The 19,037-nt window shown below is 44.9% G+C and overlaps 1 protein-coding gene across 3 annotated transcripts in view; it reads right to left on the bottom strand.

The window, feature by feature from the left end:
- FAM117A (family with sequence similarity 117 member A) overlaps positions 1–19,037 on the bottom strand; it is a 64,665-nt gene that overhangs the window by 31,368 nt on the left and 14,260 nt on the right. The window contains exon 1 of one of the 3 annotated variants that reach the window (XM_059046363.2): positions 11,895–12,090. The exons of 1 other annotated variant lie outside the window; for it this stretch is intronic. In XM_059046363.2, coding sequence (XP_058902346.1) covers positions 11,895–12,090 — 196 coding nt within the window. Of the gene's footprint in view, positions 1–11,664; positions 11,788–11,894; positions 12,091–19,037 lie in introns of those variants that run through there. One more of the 3 variants, XM_059046367.2, reaches the window with a different exon arrangement.

Genomic DNA, 19,037 nt, shown 5'->3' with positions numbered 1-19,037 from the left:
TTGGGGACAGCCTTTTGTCATCCTCCTGCAACTTGTCTGGATTCTGGATGCCATCGACCGGGTGCTGATTTTGGGGTGGGACAGAGCCAAGAGAATACTGGAGACAGCCTATATAGCTTGATAACTGCCTAAGGACAAACAATCTAACTGTATAAACTAGTGTAATAATATAGTAAATGCTCATGGGTCTATTTCACAGAACTGGCTGGAATCCATGAAAAAATCCTTTGATGCTAACTTAACCACAGTCTCACACTCTAGGGCGGCTGCAGGGAGGCATTTTAGATAAAGGACACATAGTAAAGATTCTCCAAAAACTGTTTTTTCTATGTTAAGAAGTAGAGTCAGACTCATTCACTTACCCCAATTCTGGAAGCTGGCGGGAAATGTCAGTAAGCAAAAATGTCAGGAATAATTCAAGTGCCTTCAAGGAGCACAGATAGATGCAGAGCATGCGGTTTGGAGGGAGAGAATAGGGGCTGGGAACAAACAGTAGGGTCTGAACCCCTAACTCTGCTTAGCGGTGATTACCAGATCCACCCCTTCTGGTGCCCTGCGGTTAGTGGAAAGTTCTCATTGACAAAGAGTGAAGCCCTCCCTTTGTGTATGAAGTTGTAACTCCTGTCCACTTGGTAAGACATGCCTCACTAGGCCATAGGCTCCTGTACATTCACAAGGTGGTGGGCACAACAGACCAACTGGTACACAGCCAAAAAAGCTGTCTGGCCTGGCCCATAACTTGGCATTGCTTTCTAGACAAAACTCAACTCCTTTTCCCCTTGGATCTCTACCATAAAAATGCAAAGTAGTATTACTCTATGGCTCTGGCACATGAGAGCCTTCCGATTTCATGTATTTGAAGAAATGAAGAGTTGAGTGAAGAGCAGAGTGAGAGTTTTTCTCAGAATGAGGAAGAAGTTTTCCCTAGAAGGTACCTGGACATCCTGAACATGCTCAGTGTGGATCAGCAGCCTGCTGCAACCCTGCCGACCCCTCTGCAGGGTCAATGTGGGGCATGGACTGGGCTCACACACACGGCTGCAGGTGCCCAGAGGTTCTCAGAATCTGATGCCAACCTTGTCCAGCTCGAGCAGCGGGACAAGCTGCAGTCTCCTACCATAACAGTCAACACCTGGGCCCAAATCCTGCCTCCGCCTCAGTGTGCTACATGAACTCAAGACGAGTCACTTAACTTCTCTGGGCTTCAGTTGTTCTTTCTGTTAAATGGGGAGAATAAGAGATGTTATAAGGATGATAGAAGAAAACTTTAAAGAACTCCTGGTACAGTCAAATTAGTCTAGCATATATTCATTTTTTAAAACTTTTTATTTGGAAATAATTTCAAACATATAGATGTAAGAATAAGACCAGTATCCAGAAGATCCATATGCCCTCTACCCAGATTTGCCTATTGTTAAACATTTGCCCTGTTTGCTTTATCATTTGCTTTCTTTCACATGCACTTTTCCTCACATACAAACTCATACACATGCCCTCCCCTACATTCACACCCGGCACCCACACATTCACACTCAAGACACACACACAGACACTCACATCCAGATACACACGCATACTGTCCTTTGTTGGGTTTTGTGTGGTGGCCTGTCTGTAAACAACCAGGAGGGACAGGCGGGTGGGAAGTTTGAGGCGAAAAGAAAGCAAGGGGGCCGTGCTACTTTGGTGATGGGTCCACAGCACTGCTCCCCGCTCCCTGCCTCCAATGCAAACAGCAAGCCCTCCAGTATTCTGGTTTAGAGATGAACGAGCACACGGACAGGGACGAGGAAAAGTACTTGTTACATAAGGTAGTTGGTCACTCTTTTCCTCTGAACGAGAAAAACCACAAAAAACAACAACAAAAGCATTTATATGAAGCATGGAAATAGCTTTATTATGTAGAATCATTTTTATAATACTTGTTATAATGGGGCTTTACGTTATGTAGTTGGAAAATAACTGGGAGAGAAAGGTTCCACATAAGCATACGGTTATTAGAACATTCAAGAATTCTATACGAAATCTGGTTTTGTAAGAGAAATAAGGAGGTAAAAGCTGCCCATAACCCTCTCTATGAAGCAGGTCAGGCAGTTCTCCATGACACTACGTCCCTAGTTGGAGCTTTCTCCTGAGTTCAAGTCCCTTCTGGTCCCCTTAGTGGGCACACACTTGTCTCATAAAGGCACTATCACATATCACAACGACTCCACTCCCAGTTAACCTAAAGCTAGGAGAGGGAGACACGCCCAGGCAGAGTATGGCAGGGGTGGGGGAGGTCTGCACCAGCCGTCGCCTACACGGAGGACTAAAGTGTCACCTATGACACAATGCCACCTGTACCTAGCCCCCCCACCACTGAAATGCACCACCCACATCTACTCCTGAGTGGTTTTGGGGGGTTCCACATAGTCACACAGAAGAAAGACACCCTTTCCTGTAAGCTCCATCTTAAGAGTATCTCCCTGACATGGCCCCAAGCTCAGTAACCATGACCATGACCCCACGGAGGCAGGAAAAACCTGCCTCCTGGGCCCTAGCTGTCCCTGGTTAGCTTCTCATTCCATGTGGAAATTGCATATCTACAACCAGTTGGAAACACTCAAAAGCAGCCACCACATCACACATATAATGTAATAACCATCACCCTCCTGTCAGCTGCACCAAGTGGATAGTTACTTATGGGGTGTTGAAGGAACAAACAGACTTCTCTGCAGCCCATTTTCCACTCCAATTCTCTTCTGGTCAGTTAAACAAACGAAGTTTTGCTCCTGAAATACAGGTATATAAGCAGAAGGGAAATAAGCCGGCTGTGTGCTGGGCAGGCAGCAGAGGATGCCAGTCTGGGGGGAAATTCCCCATGGACTCTCCACACATATGTGGGAAGAGCCCTGGATCAGGAGCAAAAGGGCTTTATTAGTCACATGGTCTTGGGCAAGCCACTTCCTCTCGGGGCCTCAGTTTCCTTATCTGCAAAAACAAGCAAATGCCACCTGCAGGACTGTGGCAAGGTTGAATGAGAAACGTTCCAGGGTACCGACTGCGAGCAACAAAGAGCTAAACATGAAGAACGCGTTGTCAAAACTAACACTATCCATACTCTCAGCTTCCCTGAAAAATGCAGATGAATTTTGGGGCCTTCCAGGGTTGGGATCCACAGACTCTTTCTTTCCACAGAAGCAGCTGCTTTAGACTTCTCTTGTGAACACAAAACTCCCCAGGATTACGGTACTAATGAGAAAGAGTCCAGGTGCTGCCTTCAGCATTAAGACGTGCACATACCACATGGATGGCCTCACATGGGCCTCCTCTCCCCAACTTCGAAATCCAGACGACATGATATTGTGAAAGCTCTCTGGTTGCATCCCCTGTCATGCCAAATGCTATCCACTCCACCCTCAACTCCAATTTGTGTGTCATATCTGATGGGCATGAGTTACAAAGACAATCCCCAAATAGGGGCTGGGCGTCAGGTTCTCAGCCAGCTTGCAGGTGTAGGGGAGGGAGCGCATGTGTTATCAGCCGCGTTTCTCTCAAAGCCGTGTGGGCGATCAAACATACACAGAGCACAGAAAACTCTTAAAGGGAAGGCAGTGTGGCAGGTGGGGGAGAAAAAGGGGGAGGAGGAAGAGAAGCTGCCTTTCTTTCCTTGCAATCACATTTTCATTCTGTTCAAAGTTACCCACAGCTGAGCAGGTTTATAAAACCATTTTTACTAAGCCACCAGGCCCGTGGTTGGCAGGGGAACATAGGCTCCATGGATGACAGTGTAGGTATCAGGGCTTGGGGAATGACAGTGAGCATCTCTTTCCAGCATTTCCCCCATTTGGTGAGGAAAAGAGAAGGAGAATCAGCAGTGCTTCATATAAAGGATGGTGCCTGGCTTGGGAGGGGGGCGCTTCCTGCCTTATCATACCTCTAAAACCACCCTAAAGCCAATAGACAATTCTGCTCCAGCCTAGAAAAGCTGCTAATTCAGATTTTTGTTTTCCTGCTTTCCTTTGCTATACATTATAGCAGTACTAGGAATTTGGTGCAAATCTACCTGGAGTGAAAGAACATCCCGTATTCATCTGTCTCCTTGGCCTCTCACCCATATCCACATATAAGCCTAAAGCCAGGTCTTCTGGCTCTTTTACAAACTCACAACAAAATCCTAAACTTTGGCTGTTTCCATGGATCAACCTGGTAACTAACGGCCCAAGCTCACCCTCTGGCTTTAAGTGTGTGGGGAACAGAACCTACAGGCTTAGCGAAGACATCCATGGAAATGCCACGTCTTCGCCACCAGCTGGGCTTTGAGTCCAATGACCAGGATGAATGGGAGACCAGTGATTTGAAGAGAGAACACTAAGACTTCGGGCAGGGTGGGGGGGCCTTGTAAGTAGCTAAAGAGAGGTACTATAAAGGGGGCACAGAGTGTGGGGGCCAGAAGTGGAAAAAACCATTTCAAATGAGCCGGGGGAAGTGTGGTTCACTCTCCCCACCCCTGCTGCCTTTCCAGCAACTCCATCCAACAAGCATTTATTGAGCACAGCAATCCCCATCTGCCCTGGCCCTCCCTCTGCAAAAACACTCAAATCTGTTCAAGCTGCAGGGGGAGTTCCATTGCACTTGAACTTGAAACATGAGGTGCCTACCTTTTAAAAAGGCAGGCACACAATTTCCAGCATGGAGCAGAAGGGACTAAAGAGATTTGAGAAAGTTAAAGAACACAGCTGACCAAACAAGGACACACCAGTGCCACTTTCAAAAGGGAAGGGAGAGAGTAAAAATTTAATTTAATGGTAGGGAGAAGAATATACTGGCCAATTAAAAAAAAAAAAAGCCTACTAGAGACATCGCAGTAATTCTCTAATTAACTCTACCTAACACTGAATATTCCTTCATTCTATACCTCCTCCAGCTTGAATTTATCTTTTATTCACTGGTGCACATGTTAGTAATTTGCTTTTAGAGTTGTATGTTTACTCCTACCTTTGCCTCTTGAGGAGGTTAGACCTCCATGCTCTCCTGCATGTTTTCACTTAGGATCAGATGATGAGGGATGCAAGCAGCAGAGCAGGTGGTAATCTAGACCTATGCTCATTAACAAAGCTCCCCCCAGAAAAGCCACCCACCATTTGCAAGATAGGGAGTACAGGGGCAGAGAAGAGGCACCCCAAACTTATCACTCTGCCTGCCAAATACTGCCCAACTCTAAGAAGCCACATTCAGGCAGGCTCTGAGAGAAAACTCCCCCACCCCTGAAGCCTGCCGCTTCAGATCGACCAAAGCCCCCAGAGGAGTCTTCCCAGGCCTCCCCCAACCTCCCCCCTTTTAGAATGTGCAAGCAGAGCTGAGCCCAAGGCACTCGCCACCCCTGGTGTCAGCTGTCTGGGGCTCAAGAGCAGGGCAGGTTAAGTGTCTGCACACGGTCCAGACTTCAGTTCCAGGTTCCCCAGGGGCTGGAGTTGTAAGTTTTTCTATTATGAAATACTTTGATAGCATTCTTTTAAGTTCGTTGAAGCCACCCTTGATTGGCTGTGATGCTCCCACACAGTAAAAGTCAATTGAGGCGTACTCAGGGCCTAAGAATAAACATTTAAATGACTCCAAGCTGGGCGTTCAGCTTTGTAGTGACCCTGAGGAAAAGTGTGGAGGAGAAAACAAAGTGCCAGGAAGAGTTTTCAAAACCAGGAGGTTCACTGAGGACCATGAGCTTGAAGCCTGGGTGAGAGCAGCCAGCTGGGCAGAGCTTCCCACCAGACAGCTGTTTCCAAGAACAAGAGCCCCTTCACAAGCTCCACACAACTGGAGAGGAACTGGAAAACAGATAATTTACAGCTTCAAATATAATCCAAAACTCTTTTCTCTCTGAGATCAGGATTTGTTTTGGACCCAACAATGTGACTAGATTTGGCTGTTTGGTTAATTCATAAACCAGCAAACCAAATAATGGAGCCCTCTGTGAAGACTCAACTCAGGCAGAGGTGGGAAGTTGACCAGATTCCCCACTCAACTTTTCTTTGCTTCCACTCTTCCCTGTTCCCTCTTCTATCCATCTCAGAGGGGGATAAAACTTACTGACACACGAAGAGACAGCCCAGTCTCACTAAACTAACTTGCTGGTGGTCACCCACCTTCACTCTGAAATGGGAAGGAAACACAACGTTTTCTCCCTTCTAGCCCTTTCAAAGGGCTCCAAGCTGCCTGTGGAATAAGAGTAAGCCCAGGTAAGTCTAGTAAAGCATTTGAGCTAGTGTCATATAGCATTTGATATATATGATAGTGTCAATAAGAACTCAAAAACCAGACCTGCCCCCAGAATATGTCACACCCTAAAGTTTGAATCCTTTGGCACCAAGGCTCTATGTGAGAGCTGAAGAATCCAGAGGATGATGCTCCATTATGATCCAAGGAATAGGGATTCCCTGGTGGTGCAGTGGTTAAGAATCCACCTGCCAATGCAGGGGACACGGGTTCAAGCCCTGGTCCGGGAAGATCCACGTGCCACGGAGCAACTAAGCCCGTGTGCCACAACTACTGAAGCCTGTATGCCTAGAGCCCATGCTCTGTAATGAGAAGCCACCACAATGAAAAGCCCGTGCACTGCAACGAAGAGTAGTTCGCCACAACTAGAGAAAAGCATGCGCGCAGCAACGAACATCCAACACAGCCAAAAATAAAATAAATAAAATAAATAAATTTTTTTAAGAAAAGAGCCAGGGAATAGTGTGGCCTTGGTGCCCATCACATCATTCATTATAAACTAGCAGAAAATGCAGGTAAAGTGTTCTCTGGCTATTAAAGCCCACCAACCACTTTGGCAATGCTCATATTGCCACCACAACTATGAAAATTTTGCGATCCTGCCTCAAATTTTCTAGAGGACAATCTATATCTGGAACCAGAGAGAACAATGCCCTCTTACCGCCACACCCCACTGTTGTTCTCAGCCCTTCTCCACTGACCTCAAATGGTTTAAAAAATCCTCGCTCTATGTGACCTAAGTGGAGAGCTTCCATATGTATAATCCTTTACTGTCCAAAATACTGAAGAACACATGGATGCACTCTCCTTTGGGTACCAAAAGGATAAAATAGTTAGGCACCTTAGCCCCGTTTCAAGGATGCCATCATTGGTGATAACATTTAAGAGTCAGGTATTTCAGCAGTGCATTTTGCTGACCACGTGCCTAGTGCTAGCAAAGCTGTCAAAAACAAGCTAGCAGTGTCAGGCTGGGAAGTGCCTAGTGTTTAACGCCTCCCAAACAGAAGCTGCCTCAATCACAGGTTTTCAAAGCACAATTGTAGCTCTTAAAGGACTTTAACTGCAGCCCCAAGCTTCATTATAGCAAGATGGCTCCTTGGCATAGAAAAGTTACACTCTATTCTAATCTCCAGGCTGTTTCAAACCAAGGACAATGGTTTGATGAGGGCTTTGTCTCAAGAGTTTCTAATAAGCAACCTCCTTTATGTGGCTCCATACCTCTCTAAACACCCATCCCCTAAGGACTAAGTTTACAAAAGCACTGCAAGGAAAGGAGTTTAATCATTACCAATAGCATTTAATAACATTGCTGCCTTACATTCACTGAGACAACCACCCTGGAGAACCTAATGGACATTTGAAATAAACCCTTCCTATGTCCCGGTGAGGAAGTCAGTATTAGAGGGCAGCCATGACTACTGCCAGCTCTCAACGATCTGTTCAGAAAAATAAAAGGTAAGGAGAAAAATCCAAAACAGGAGATAAGCCTAAAGTAATTTCCATTTGATTTTGAAATATGTTCACTGCAGTTGTGGGCTGTTAGATTTGGAAGGCGGTAAAAGGGGAGGAGATGCAAATTTGCCTAACAGTTAAGCTTTTATGTAAATCCAAACTAGTTTATATCTACCGAATACATGTCACCTGACAAGGGTGGGGGTGGGCAGCATGGATTCACATGTGCTGATCTTCTATAAAGATTGAGAACTGAATGGAAGCTGATGATCCCCCTTTCTTTTTCCCTAAAATATGAGTGGGGATACAGGCTTCTTAGTTTTCTTTACCCCCTTAGGATTTTCTGCAGAGGTGTATACTACCTACACACATTTGAAATTAATCTTTTTAATAGGAATATTGGTCAGGAACATTGTTGAAGACAAGGAGTAGGCCAATTTTTTTCTGAAAAGTGTCATGTAGTAAATATTTTAGGTTTTGTGGGCTATTCCGTCTCTATCACAACTACTCAACTCTGTCATTGTGCACAACTACTCAAATTCTGTCAGTGTGCAAAAGCAGCCACAGTCAATACCTAAATGAAGGAGCAGGGCTCCATGTGTTCCAATAAACCTTTATTTACGAAAACAGGCAGAGTCTTGGATTTGGTCTGCAGGCCATAATGCCAAACCCCGGTTTAAGAAGAGTCTGGTGGGCAGAGGAGGTTCAGAGGCAGCACTGGACACCCCCAGCACCCAGCTGGCCAGTGGCGCTGGTCCACTAGAGAAGAATTTGCAAAGCTGTATTGAACATTAGCTTCTGGACATGGATATGGAGACACTAAACAGAATAGGTAAGACTGGAACCCAGAACAATTCACCTCCTAGCACCATTTTGTCCATCATGAGTGGTCCTGGAAGAACATAAAAGTCAGCAGCCTCCAACTGACTAAAGAAATAAACGAGATTTAATTAAAGGGGAAATTGCAGTAAGAAATTTATCCTGGGTTTCTGTTAGCCACTAGTAGCTCTTAGCTTCTTAGAGTTGACCTTCATTTTTCTCTCCATTCTCTTCTACCTTCCACACCCATTGCCCAAGGCTCGTAAAAATGAAGCCATTCCTCACTTTACGAAGACATCCCTTACAGATGAATGGCCACAGAAGGTAAATCCTGCTCTTTACACGATAATCCTTTTTTTTTTTTAAACAACATCTAATATACCTAGTCAAGAACACAACAGGGTGTGTGCTGGAGAGATAACTGCACAGCCCTGAGCACTATGTCACTTTGAGATGGGAAACAGAAACAGTGACGACACTTAATTGTTCCTAAAACTCCGTCTCAGCCCACATGCTTTTTTAAACAGTTGGGTTTCAGAGCCCTGTTTAGAAAGCTCATTTTAAAAGATGAGCGAATAAAAGTGCAAGGGGAGGCCCTGAAATTCTGAAACCTGCAGTACTGGTTTCAGACCAATATGGGTTTGCTCTTTGAAGCCTGAAAAGGCAATGGGCTCTGGCCAACAGTGCTCTCACCTTGGCTGGGTGGAGAGAATAACAACAATATAAGCAGCAGCAAACACTTCAGAGTACCTTCTACTTGCCAGGCACTGTTCTAAGCACTTTATAGCTACTGACTCATTTGATTCTTATGATGTAGATATTATTATTCACACTTTACAGATGAGGATATTGAGGCACAGAAGTTACTTAACTTCCTCCAAGCCACACAGCTAGTAAAAGGTAGAACCTGGATTCAACACCCAGGTAACTCTGGCATGCAAAGCCATTCTCTTAAGGGCTTATGACTGCAAGGCTTTTACTTCTATCACATATATCCTACAGGCCCAGAGGAAACCACTTCTGCCACTTCTCAAGGCCAAGGAAGGGAAACAATCTGAACACACATAAAGGTAAAAGTTAACATTCGGAAGACCTGATGTGCTCCCAAACCAAAGGCCAGGAACATTTCCTTAATGTCTGGCCACAAAGAACTCCACAGGCTCAGGCCACTCTTTCCTCCTCCTGTCTTTCCTCTCTCCTGCCTCACTGAAAACTATAGATAATCCCACTACAGACCAGGTAAGTGCCTTATTAGTGCCTCTGGGCTACTAATAGGTGGAGAAACAATCCATCAGCCCAATCCATAAGCAAGAGATCACCCAATCTGCCTTAAATCACCCAACAAATTGTGCAGAGCTCTAGCTTCCTATGTTTTTACCAGTATCTTAGGGTCCCTGGCCCTAAAAAAGGAACAGGCCATGTGAAGAACCCAGTCATCCAAAGCTACACTATTCTTTCCACAGCGTCCACCAGTGTTTGTCATTTAAATATTAGTTCTATAGTAGACACAAAATAACTGCTCTTAAAATATGACTGCTAGGGCTTCCCTGGTGGCACAGTGGATGAGAGTCCGCCTGCCGATGCGGGGGACACAGGTTCGTGCCCCGGTCCGGGAGGATCCCACATGCCGCGGAGCAGCTGGGCCCGTGAGCCATGGCTTTGAGCCTGCGCGTCCAGTGTGCCCCGCAACGGGAGCGGCCACAACAGTGAGAGGCCCGCGTACCGCAAAAAAAAAAAGACTGCCAATAGATTTCCAGCTAATACACAGGCAGGCTTTCTGCTGATTTCTACTAAAAGCTAAGGTTCAGGTGCTTACTGTTCTACTAACTTCCCTGGACTCCAAGGAAGCACAAACAAAACCAACAGGCTTGTAGTCTTCTGGTTTGCTTTACAGCAGTTCCTGATAGGCATGAGTTTATGTGGGCATTGCCCTGCTCTACAGATTCTAGGCATACTTTTACTAGTTGGTTACCATCTTGCTACCAAATTTGACCAAGTTTCTGCGTTCCAAGATGCAATGCGAACACTTACAATGAAGTCCAGACAGACTCGGATTTTCTACTTCAGAGACCCTCTTAATCCCATTCCTACCTAGGAAGGCACCATAGCAGCTATACTTTCAGGAGGGGGTGTGCTGAAACTAAGTTTAGTAATCACAAAAAGCTCAAGAAACTCTGGTTTAGAGAATGTCATTAACCATCAGATGGCAGGGACCATGAATTTTGTACATTTGGTAGACCCTGAGGCTTTGGAAGTGTGCAGTCATCTTTTCACATTTGGTGTGAATCAAATGCAAGTCTCACTTTCAAATTCTTGCCAACCTCCTCATGCAAGTAGGTTCCTTTTCCCATTCCTAACTGCCTGCATTTGCAGGGGATCCATTACAACTTTGAGTGTGAAAGCAAGATTAAGCTTGCTCTTCCCTACTTTCCCCATATCCACCACATTATTAAGCTGCTATTAAGACATCTTTTTGGTGCTGTTCAGAAAGTGGGGGTATTTGCCACAATGTACTTGATTATAGCCCTCACCCCACTGCCACGTTGACTGACATGCCCAGGACAAAACAGCCTTGATGGGGGGAGGGAGGAAAGGCAGGGGGCAAACTACTCAGGTTCTACACACACACACACACACACACAAATGGTTGGTTGGAAGCCATATTAAGCAGGTCAGTGAGTGATCTGGGAACATACAACTTCTGGGCCAACCAAGAGGAATGTAGGGAATAGGAGCGGAGCGTTTGTACGGTAGTAAAAGCCGTTAAACTAACTTATTCCAACGGCTCAGAAGAAATCAGCTCCAGGAGGTGGCAGAAAGGGAAGCCCACGTGAAGTGGTGGGAAAAGGAATTCTAGAGCTGCAGAACGGGATGCTGGTGCCAAACTCAAGTTGGAGAACACACACATAGCTCCACGGGGCTCTCCTCCATGCCCCTCCCCCTTCCCGTGCAGACATCCAGCGCCCACCGGCTCCTCGCTCCAGCTCAAACCCTGCATAGGGCGCCCCCATCACGCGCCACTCACTCCTTCCTCACACCTCGCTGCCACCCCTGCATCTTCCACTCACCCCCACACGACACCTCTGCCCACTTTTCGGTTACGCCCCCAAAGCCAGCCTCCATCTGCCAGGTTCCTTCCCTCACCTCTCGGCCCCGACTCCTTGCACACTCTGTCCCGGCGGTGCACTCCGCTTTCACGACTCCTCGCTCTCGCTCCTTCCGTCCTCGCAGACTTTGCGCGACCCCCTTGCTCTTCCTTCGCCCCATCCACTTCCCCCTCACACTTCTCCCCATACCCCTCCCCCCAGTCACGCGCCCCTCCTCCCCCAACGGCTCCCCTCGCCCCCCCGCACCCAACTCCAGGCCCGACTCACCTGCGCGGCCACCCCCGTCCCGGCGCTGGTGCGGCTGCTGCAGCTGGAAGGGGACGGTGGCCCTGAGCGGCTGCAGCCCAGCCCGGGGGGAGCCAGCGGGGGCTGGGGGAGAGCAGCCCCGCCGGAGCCCCCCAGCCCCCCCGCGCCCCGGCCCCCAGGCACCTCCGCCTCTGCCGCCCACTGCGGCCCCCGCCATCGCCCGCCCGCCCGACTGCCGGCCTGCCTCGGTCCCACAGCGAGCCCCACACAGCCCCCCAACCCCCGCTGCTGCTGCTTATCTGCCCTAGGAGGCGGAGACCGGCCCCCCTCAGCCCAGAGCCCTCATTGGCCTACGGATCCCCAGACCCCTCCTCCCAACCAATCCTCGGCTTGATCTTCCCATACCAGAGGATGATTGGCCGATATGCCCAGCGATCCAACCCAAGACCCCACCTCCACCCCACCCCTGCCTGCTGTCCCACGTCCGAGGGTCCGCTGATTGGTCCGTCCGGAAGAGGGCTGGTTTTCCGGCGCTGCCAATGAGAAGACGCAGAAAAGGGGAGCGTCACACCCAGTCCCAGGTAGTATGCAAATACGATATCACGTGACGTCAGGCTAAGCGGGGGCGGGACCGGGTGTAAAATGGAATCAAGCAGTAGTGAAATCATTATGGGGGGCAGGGAGCAGTGTCAAACTTTCAGCAGTTGAGTCTCGGCAAGTATGGAGAAACCAATAACTTCAAAAAGCCTTACTTTTGGTTTAACCTAAAAACATTAGTTTTGAATCCTCATAGGATCTCAACGCTGCTTGCCAGCTCCAAAGTAAGTTTCTACAAATTAATACAAAGTTTGCATAATATTTGCATGCTATTTGCATTATATCCGTGAACTTAATGGCTACTGTGCCTCACGTGACACCACATTTGTCTTTCTTCACATTTCCCAGTCCTTGCTTGGTGTTGGTCCAACCTAAAAAAAAGCAGCTGCTAGCCTGTAAATTAAACTGAGACTGAAAAGGAGCAGAGTCGTCCATTCCAAGTCTAGCTCAGCAGAGTGGAAGGAACAAAGTGACTGAGAAAGTTGACCAAATTTGCACAGTGACTCCATAAGCAAATCCTGGTCTTCCCAGTTCAATGCTCTCTGACCTACAAGTCAAAATGAGACTGGACGGTCCCCAAAAAGAAGGCACGCAGTTGTGAAAATCATATGCTATAATATACATGACGAGATTTGGGGAAGAAAAGAGGGTTTAAGTTACTATTCAAAATTATTACTCTTCAAAAGAAAAAATTGTTACTCGTGGTATTCATTAACCATTTTGTTCTCTTATATGGAAAAAGTGAAAGGCAATCAACCCTGGATTCTCTGTGATAAGGGACCATCCAAATAATTAGATAATTCCCTCCAGGTTTATATTTAGCCATGATATCTATTTTTGATCTTGCTACAGATTTATCTTTCTATTTCTGTTTTTGCCCGGCTTAACGTTAAAATGAAGGTATTCCCTGAAGCCATACTAACTAATCAGAGAAAAGGAGGTAATCTGGGAGCGTGCTGCAAGGCAAGGAGAGGTCATTCTCGGGATTAAATATTGAAAGCAGAAAATACCCAAAGTGCAAATTCATGAACTGGATGAATATTAAAATCAGCCTATGTACAGAGAACAAATTGAGGCAATGGAACGTCCTAAAGAAAGGTTTTCTTTGCAAAGAGTATATCCTTGCAGATTTGAAAAATTTACTTCGAAGTCTGACATTTGAAATCTTTTTTACTGACAGGGAGATGCTGTACTCCTTTTCCATGAAGAGGACAACTTTACCAAAGGCAGATAGGAATGAACAAAAATTGATGAACTGATAAAAATTCAGTCTTTATAAACTTAAGTCAGTTTTTTAAAAAAATCTCGCAATTTATAACATTCCTCAATTCCAATTCGTTCAAAGTCTTCATATACTTTTTTTTAAAATCCCCATGACAATCTGGAAAAAGAAAACCATGGATTCTTATTATGGTGCAAGTAGAGAAACTGAGGCCCAAAAAGGTGAATCTTTTTGATTCCTAGCTCAGATCTCTATCAGATCTTATTGCACCACCCTGCCTCACATCTTCATTAATAAAATCAGTAATAGTAGCTGATAACATTCAGTGAGCTCCTTTCTCCTTGCCAGGTATATATTAAGCATCGAGCATACATTATCTCATTTGATTCTCACCATGATACCTATGAGATGAGTATTATCTCCTCTTCATTGAGACTTCAGAGTGAAGCAAGATTACTTATTGCCCAAGGTTACTCAGGCAGCCTGACTCCAGAGATGAAATCCTAATCTCTATTCTTTTAAAACTTTCTTATGAACATAGAAGGATTAATATGTATATTTTACATAAAGAGTCTCCAAAGATGCAATTTGGCTGAGATGTTAAAATGAACTCTTGTCTAGTACTTCACAGCTTTCACGTACATCATCTCATTTAATTTTCACAATAGGCATGTAATAGGTAAAATATTACCAAAGATACTACAAAAAAAGAAAATTACAGACCAATATCACTGATGAATATGGATGCAAAAATCCTCAACAAAATACTAGCAAACAGAATCCAACAACACATTAAAAGGATCATACACCATGATCAAGTGGGATTTATCCCAGGGATGCAAGGATTCTTCAATATACGCAAGTCAATCAATGTGATAAACCATATTAGCAAACGGAAGAATAAAAACCATATGATCATCTCAATAGATGCAGAAAAAGCTTTTGACAAAATTCAACACCCATTTATGATAAAAACTCTCCAGAAAGTGGGCATAGAGGGAAACTACCTCAACATCATAAAGCCATATACGACAAACCCACAGCAAACATCATTCTCAATGGTGAAAAACTGAAAGCATTTCCTCTAAGATCAGGAACATGACAAGGATGTCCACTCTCACTGCTATTATTCAACATAGTTTTGGAAGTCCTAGCCATGTCAATCAGAGAAGAAAAAGAAATAAAAGGAATACAAATTGGAAAAGAAGAAGTAAAACTGTCACTGTTTGCAGATGACATGATACTATATATAGCAAATCCTAAACATGCCACCAGAAAACTACTAGAGCTAATCAATGAATTTGGTAAAGTTGCAGGATACAAAATTAATGCACAGAAATCTCTTGCATTCTTATACACTAATCATGAAAAATCTGAAAGGGAAAATAAGGAAAAACTCCCATTTACCACTGCAACAAAAAGAATAAAATACCTAGGAATAAACCTACCTAGGGAGACAAAAGACCTGTATGAAGAAAACTATAAGACACTGATGACAGAAATTAAAGATGATACCAACAGATGGAGAGATATACCATGTTCTTGGATTGGAAGAATCAATATTGTGAAAATGACTATACTACCCAAAGCAATCTACAGATTCAATGCAATCCCTATCAAATTACCAATGGCATTTTTTACAGAACTAGAACAAAAAAACTTAAAATTTTTCTGGAGACAGAAAAGACCCCAAATAGCCAAAGTGGTCTTGAGGGAAAAAAAACAGAACTGGAGGAATCAGGCTCCTGGACATTAGACTATACTACAAAGCAACAGTAATCAACACAATATGGTACTGGCACAAAAACAGAAATATAGATCAATGGAACAGGATAGAAAGCCCAGAGATAAACCCACACACCTATGGTCAACTAATCTATGACAAAGGAGGCAAGGATATACAATGGAGAAAAGACAGTCTCTTCAATAAGTGGTGCTGGGAGAACTGGACTGCTACATGTAAAAGAATGAAATTAGAACACTCCCTAACACCATCCACAAAAATAAACTCAAAATGGATTAGAGACCTAAATGTAAGACCAGACACTATAAACCTCTTAGAGGAAAACATAGGAAGAACACTCTGACATAAATCACAGCAAGATCTTTTTTGACCCACTTCCTAGAGTAATGGAAATAAAAACAAAAATAAACAAATGGGACCTAATGAAACAAAAGTTTTTGCACAGCAAAGGAAACTACAAACAAGATGAAAAGACAACCCTCAGAATGGGAGAAAATATTTGCAAATGAATCAACGGACAAAGGGTTAATCCCCCAAATATATAAACAGCTCATGCAGCTCAATATTTAAAAAATAAACAGTCCAATCCAAAAATGGGCAGAAGACCTAAATAGATATTTCTCCAAAGAAGAATACAGATGGCCAAGAAGCACATGAAAAGCTGCTCAACATCACTAATTATTAGAGAAATGCAAATCAAAACTACATTGAGGTATCACCTTACACCAGTTAGAATGGGCTTCATCAGAAAATCTACAAACAACAAATGCTGGAGAGGGGGTGGAGAAAGGGAACCCTCTTGCACTGTTGGTGGGAATATAAACTGATACAGGCACTATGGAGAACAGTATGGAGGATCCTTAAAAAACTAAAAATAGAATTACCATATGATCCACCAATCCCACTACTGGGCATATACCCAGAGAAAACCACAATTCAAAAAGACACATGCACCCCAATGTTCATTGCAGCACTATTTACAATAGCCAGGTCATGGAAGCAACCTAAATGCCCATCGACAGACGAATGGATAAAGAAGATGTGGTACATATACACAATGGAATATTACTCAGCCATAAAAAGGAACGAAATTCGGTCATTTGTTGAGAGATGGATGGATCTAGAGACTGTCATACAGAGTGAAGTAAGTCATAAAGAGAAAAACAAATATCATATATTAACGCATATATGTGGAACCTAGAAAAATGGTACAGATGAACCGGTTTGCGGGGCAGAAATTGAGACACACATGTAGAGCACAAATGTATGGACACCAAGCGGGGAAAGCCGCAGGGGGGTGGGGGTGGTGCTGTGATGAATTGGGCAATTGGGATTGACATGTATACACTGATGTGTATAAAATTGATGACTAATAAGAACCTACTGTATAAAAAAATAAATAAAATAAAATTCAAAAAAACTAGGTAGAATATTACATGTACAATAGGTAGAAAATGCAGATATTATTGTCCTTATTTTACAGAAGGCTAAGTCACAGAGGCTAGATGACTTGCCCAAGATTTTCCACTTAGTAAATGGCAGACCCAGGACTAACATCCTAGGTCTTCTGACTTCAGATTCAAGTGTTTTCCCAACAAACACTCAACTTCTAGACCACTAACCTGCCTGAGAGCCAAAGTGTAAGCCAGCTAGTCTCTTGAAATCTGTTCTTACCTGACAACTTTGTGCATTTTAGGACCCAACATGTAAATTCTCAGACAGTCTTAGAAGATGATGTGTGATTTTTATTGGTTGGGCCATACAGTGTGTGTTGGAGGTAAAAGCCCTGGAGTGAGGAATCTTGAAATACTTTGGACAAATGGCTTCCTTTCTCTATGCCAGAATCAACTGTGCTTCATCAACCTCACAGAGCTGTTCTAAAGATAAAATGGCGGGACTTCCCTGGTGGTGCAGTGGTTAAGAATCCACCTGCCAATGCAGGGGACACGGGTTCGAGCCCTGGTCCAGGAAGATCCCACGTGCCGCGGTGCAACTAAGCCTGTGCGCCACGACTACTGAGCCTGCACTCTAGAGCCTGCGAGCCACAACTACTGAGCCCCTGAGCCACAACTACTGAAGCCTGCATGCCTAGAGCCTGTGCTCCGCAACAAGAGAAGCCACTGCAATGAGAAGCCCTCGCACTGCAATGAAGAGTAGCCCTCACTCACCACAACTAGAGAAAGCCCGCGCGCAGCAACAAAGACCCAACTCAACAAAAAATAAATAAATAATAAGTAAGTAAGTAAAAAAAACAAAGAATCCGCCTGCCAACGCAGGGGACATGGGTTCGAGCCCCGGTCCGGGAAGACTGCACATGCCATGGAGCAACTAAGCCCATGCACCACAACTACTGAGCCTGTGCTCTAGAGCCCACGAGCCACAACTACTGAGCCTGAGTGCCACAACTATTGAAGCCCACGCGCCTAGAGCCCGTGCTCCACAAGAGAAGCCGCCACAATGAGAAGCCCGCACACCTCAATGAAAAGCCCGCACACTGCAATGACGAGTAGCCCCTGCTCTCCGCAAATAGAAAAAGCCCGCGCACACCAACGAAGACCCGATGCAGCCAAATATAAATAAACAAATAAATAAATTTTTTTAAAAAAAGATAAAATGGCATTTTATTGGACAGAGGCATTCTTCCCTTGGAGAGAAGGGTAATGTGGGTAGTCTCAAGGATACGCAGTTTAAATTTTATTCTAAAGCTGAAGTACCAGGAGTAGAGAGCCTGGACAGTGGAAGAAGAGTTGGTGGAGGCGGCACAGCTGAAGAATTGGATCTTCTGAATCCAGAGAGTCGTGGTCCTTCTTGATAAGCTGGCAAAAGACACTAAGTTGACCTAGCTGGAGGAATGCAAAGGCAGGCATGTAGAGGAGATCCCTGTCCTCTCCTTACCCAGGTATCATGCCCAACCAGCTGTCTCTTATTCCCTTCTCTATCACTGATAGCTTCTCCTGGCATGGGCATGATGGGAGGATAAAGTCCTCATCTGAAGATTAACCCCTGTCTGTTTCCTCCAATTAAAAAACCCATGGCTTTGAGGAGGCTGCATGCAGCTACGGGGAGATGTCTTGCCTTACAAAGCATCTTCTAGCTTGCAAGAAAACCTTTGTCACTGTCCCCCCATCATCTTTATCAACATAATTGTCACTAATTAATTCACTTGTCACAAATTTATTGAAATGACCACAACGTGCCAGACACAGAGCTAGGCACTAAGGAATGACAATAATGTTCGGAGACATACTTCCTATTCTGGAGTTCACAGCCAAGCAGGCCTTGAAGCCTGTAAGCAGAAGTGGTCTAGATGCTGTTCTGATTGAGACATGAGCTGGGTCCTGCTTTCAGGGAGGTCAAAGGCAAGCACTCAAAAACATCAAAAGTGGAGGATTACCTACACCAAGTATATCAATAAATTGTTTTTCATCTATGGGAGAATTACTTGCATTAGAGGGTTCCAACAGCAAATGCTTAGTCCCTTGATCCCAGCCTGATTTGGGATGTCCATACCTGTCACAAATAAATGAGGACTCAAGGAATTGCAGTTATTTTTCCTACAAGTGTGAGTCAGAGATACAGCCCCTCCCCAAACAGTCCCTAT

Source organism: Kogia breviceps, chromosome 19 (assembly GCF_026419965.1).
Source record: "Kogia breviceps isolate mKogBre1 chromosome 19, mKogBre1 haplotype 1, whole genome shotgun sequence".
Lineage (NCBI taxonomy): Eukaryota > Metazoa > Chordata > Mammalia > Artiodactyla > Physeteridae > Kogia > Kogia breviceps.
The sequence above is the reverse complement of the archived record's forward strand: the minus strand, read 5'-3'. Positions and strand labels throughout refer to the sequence as shown.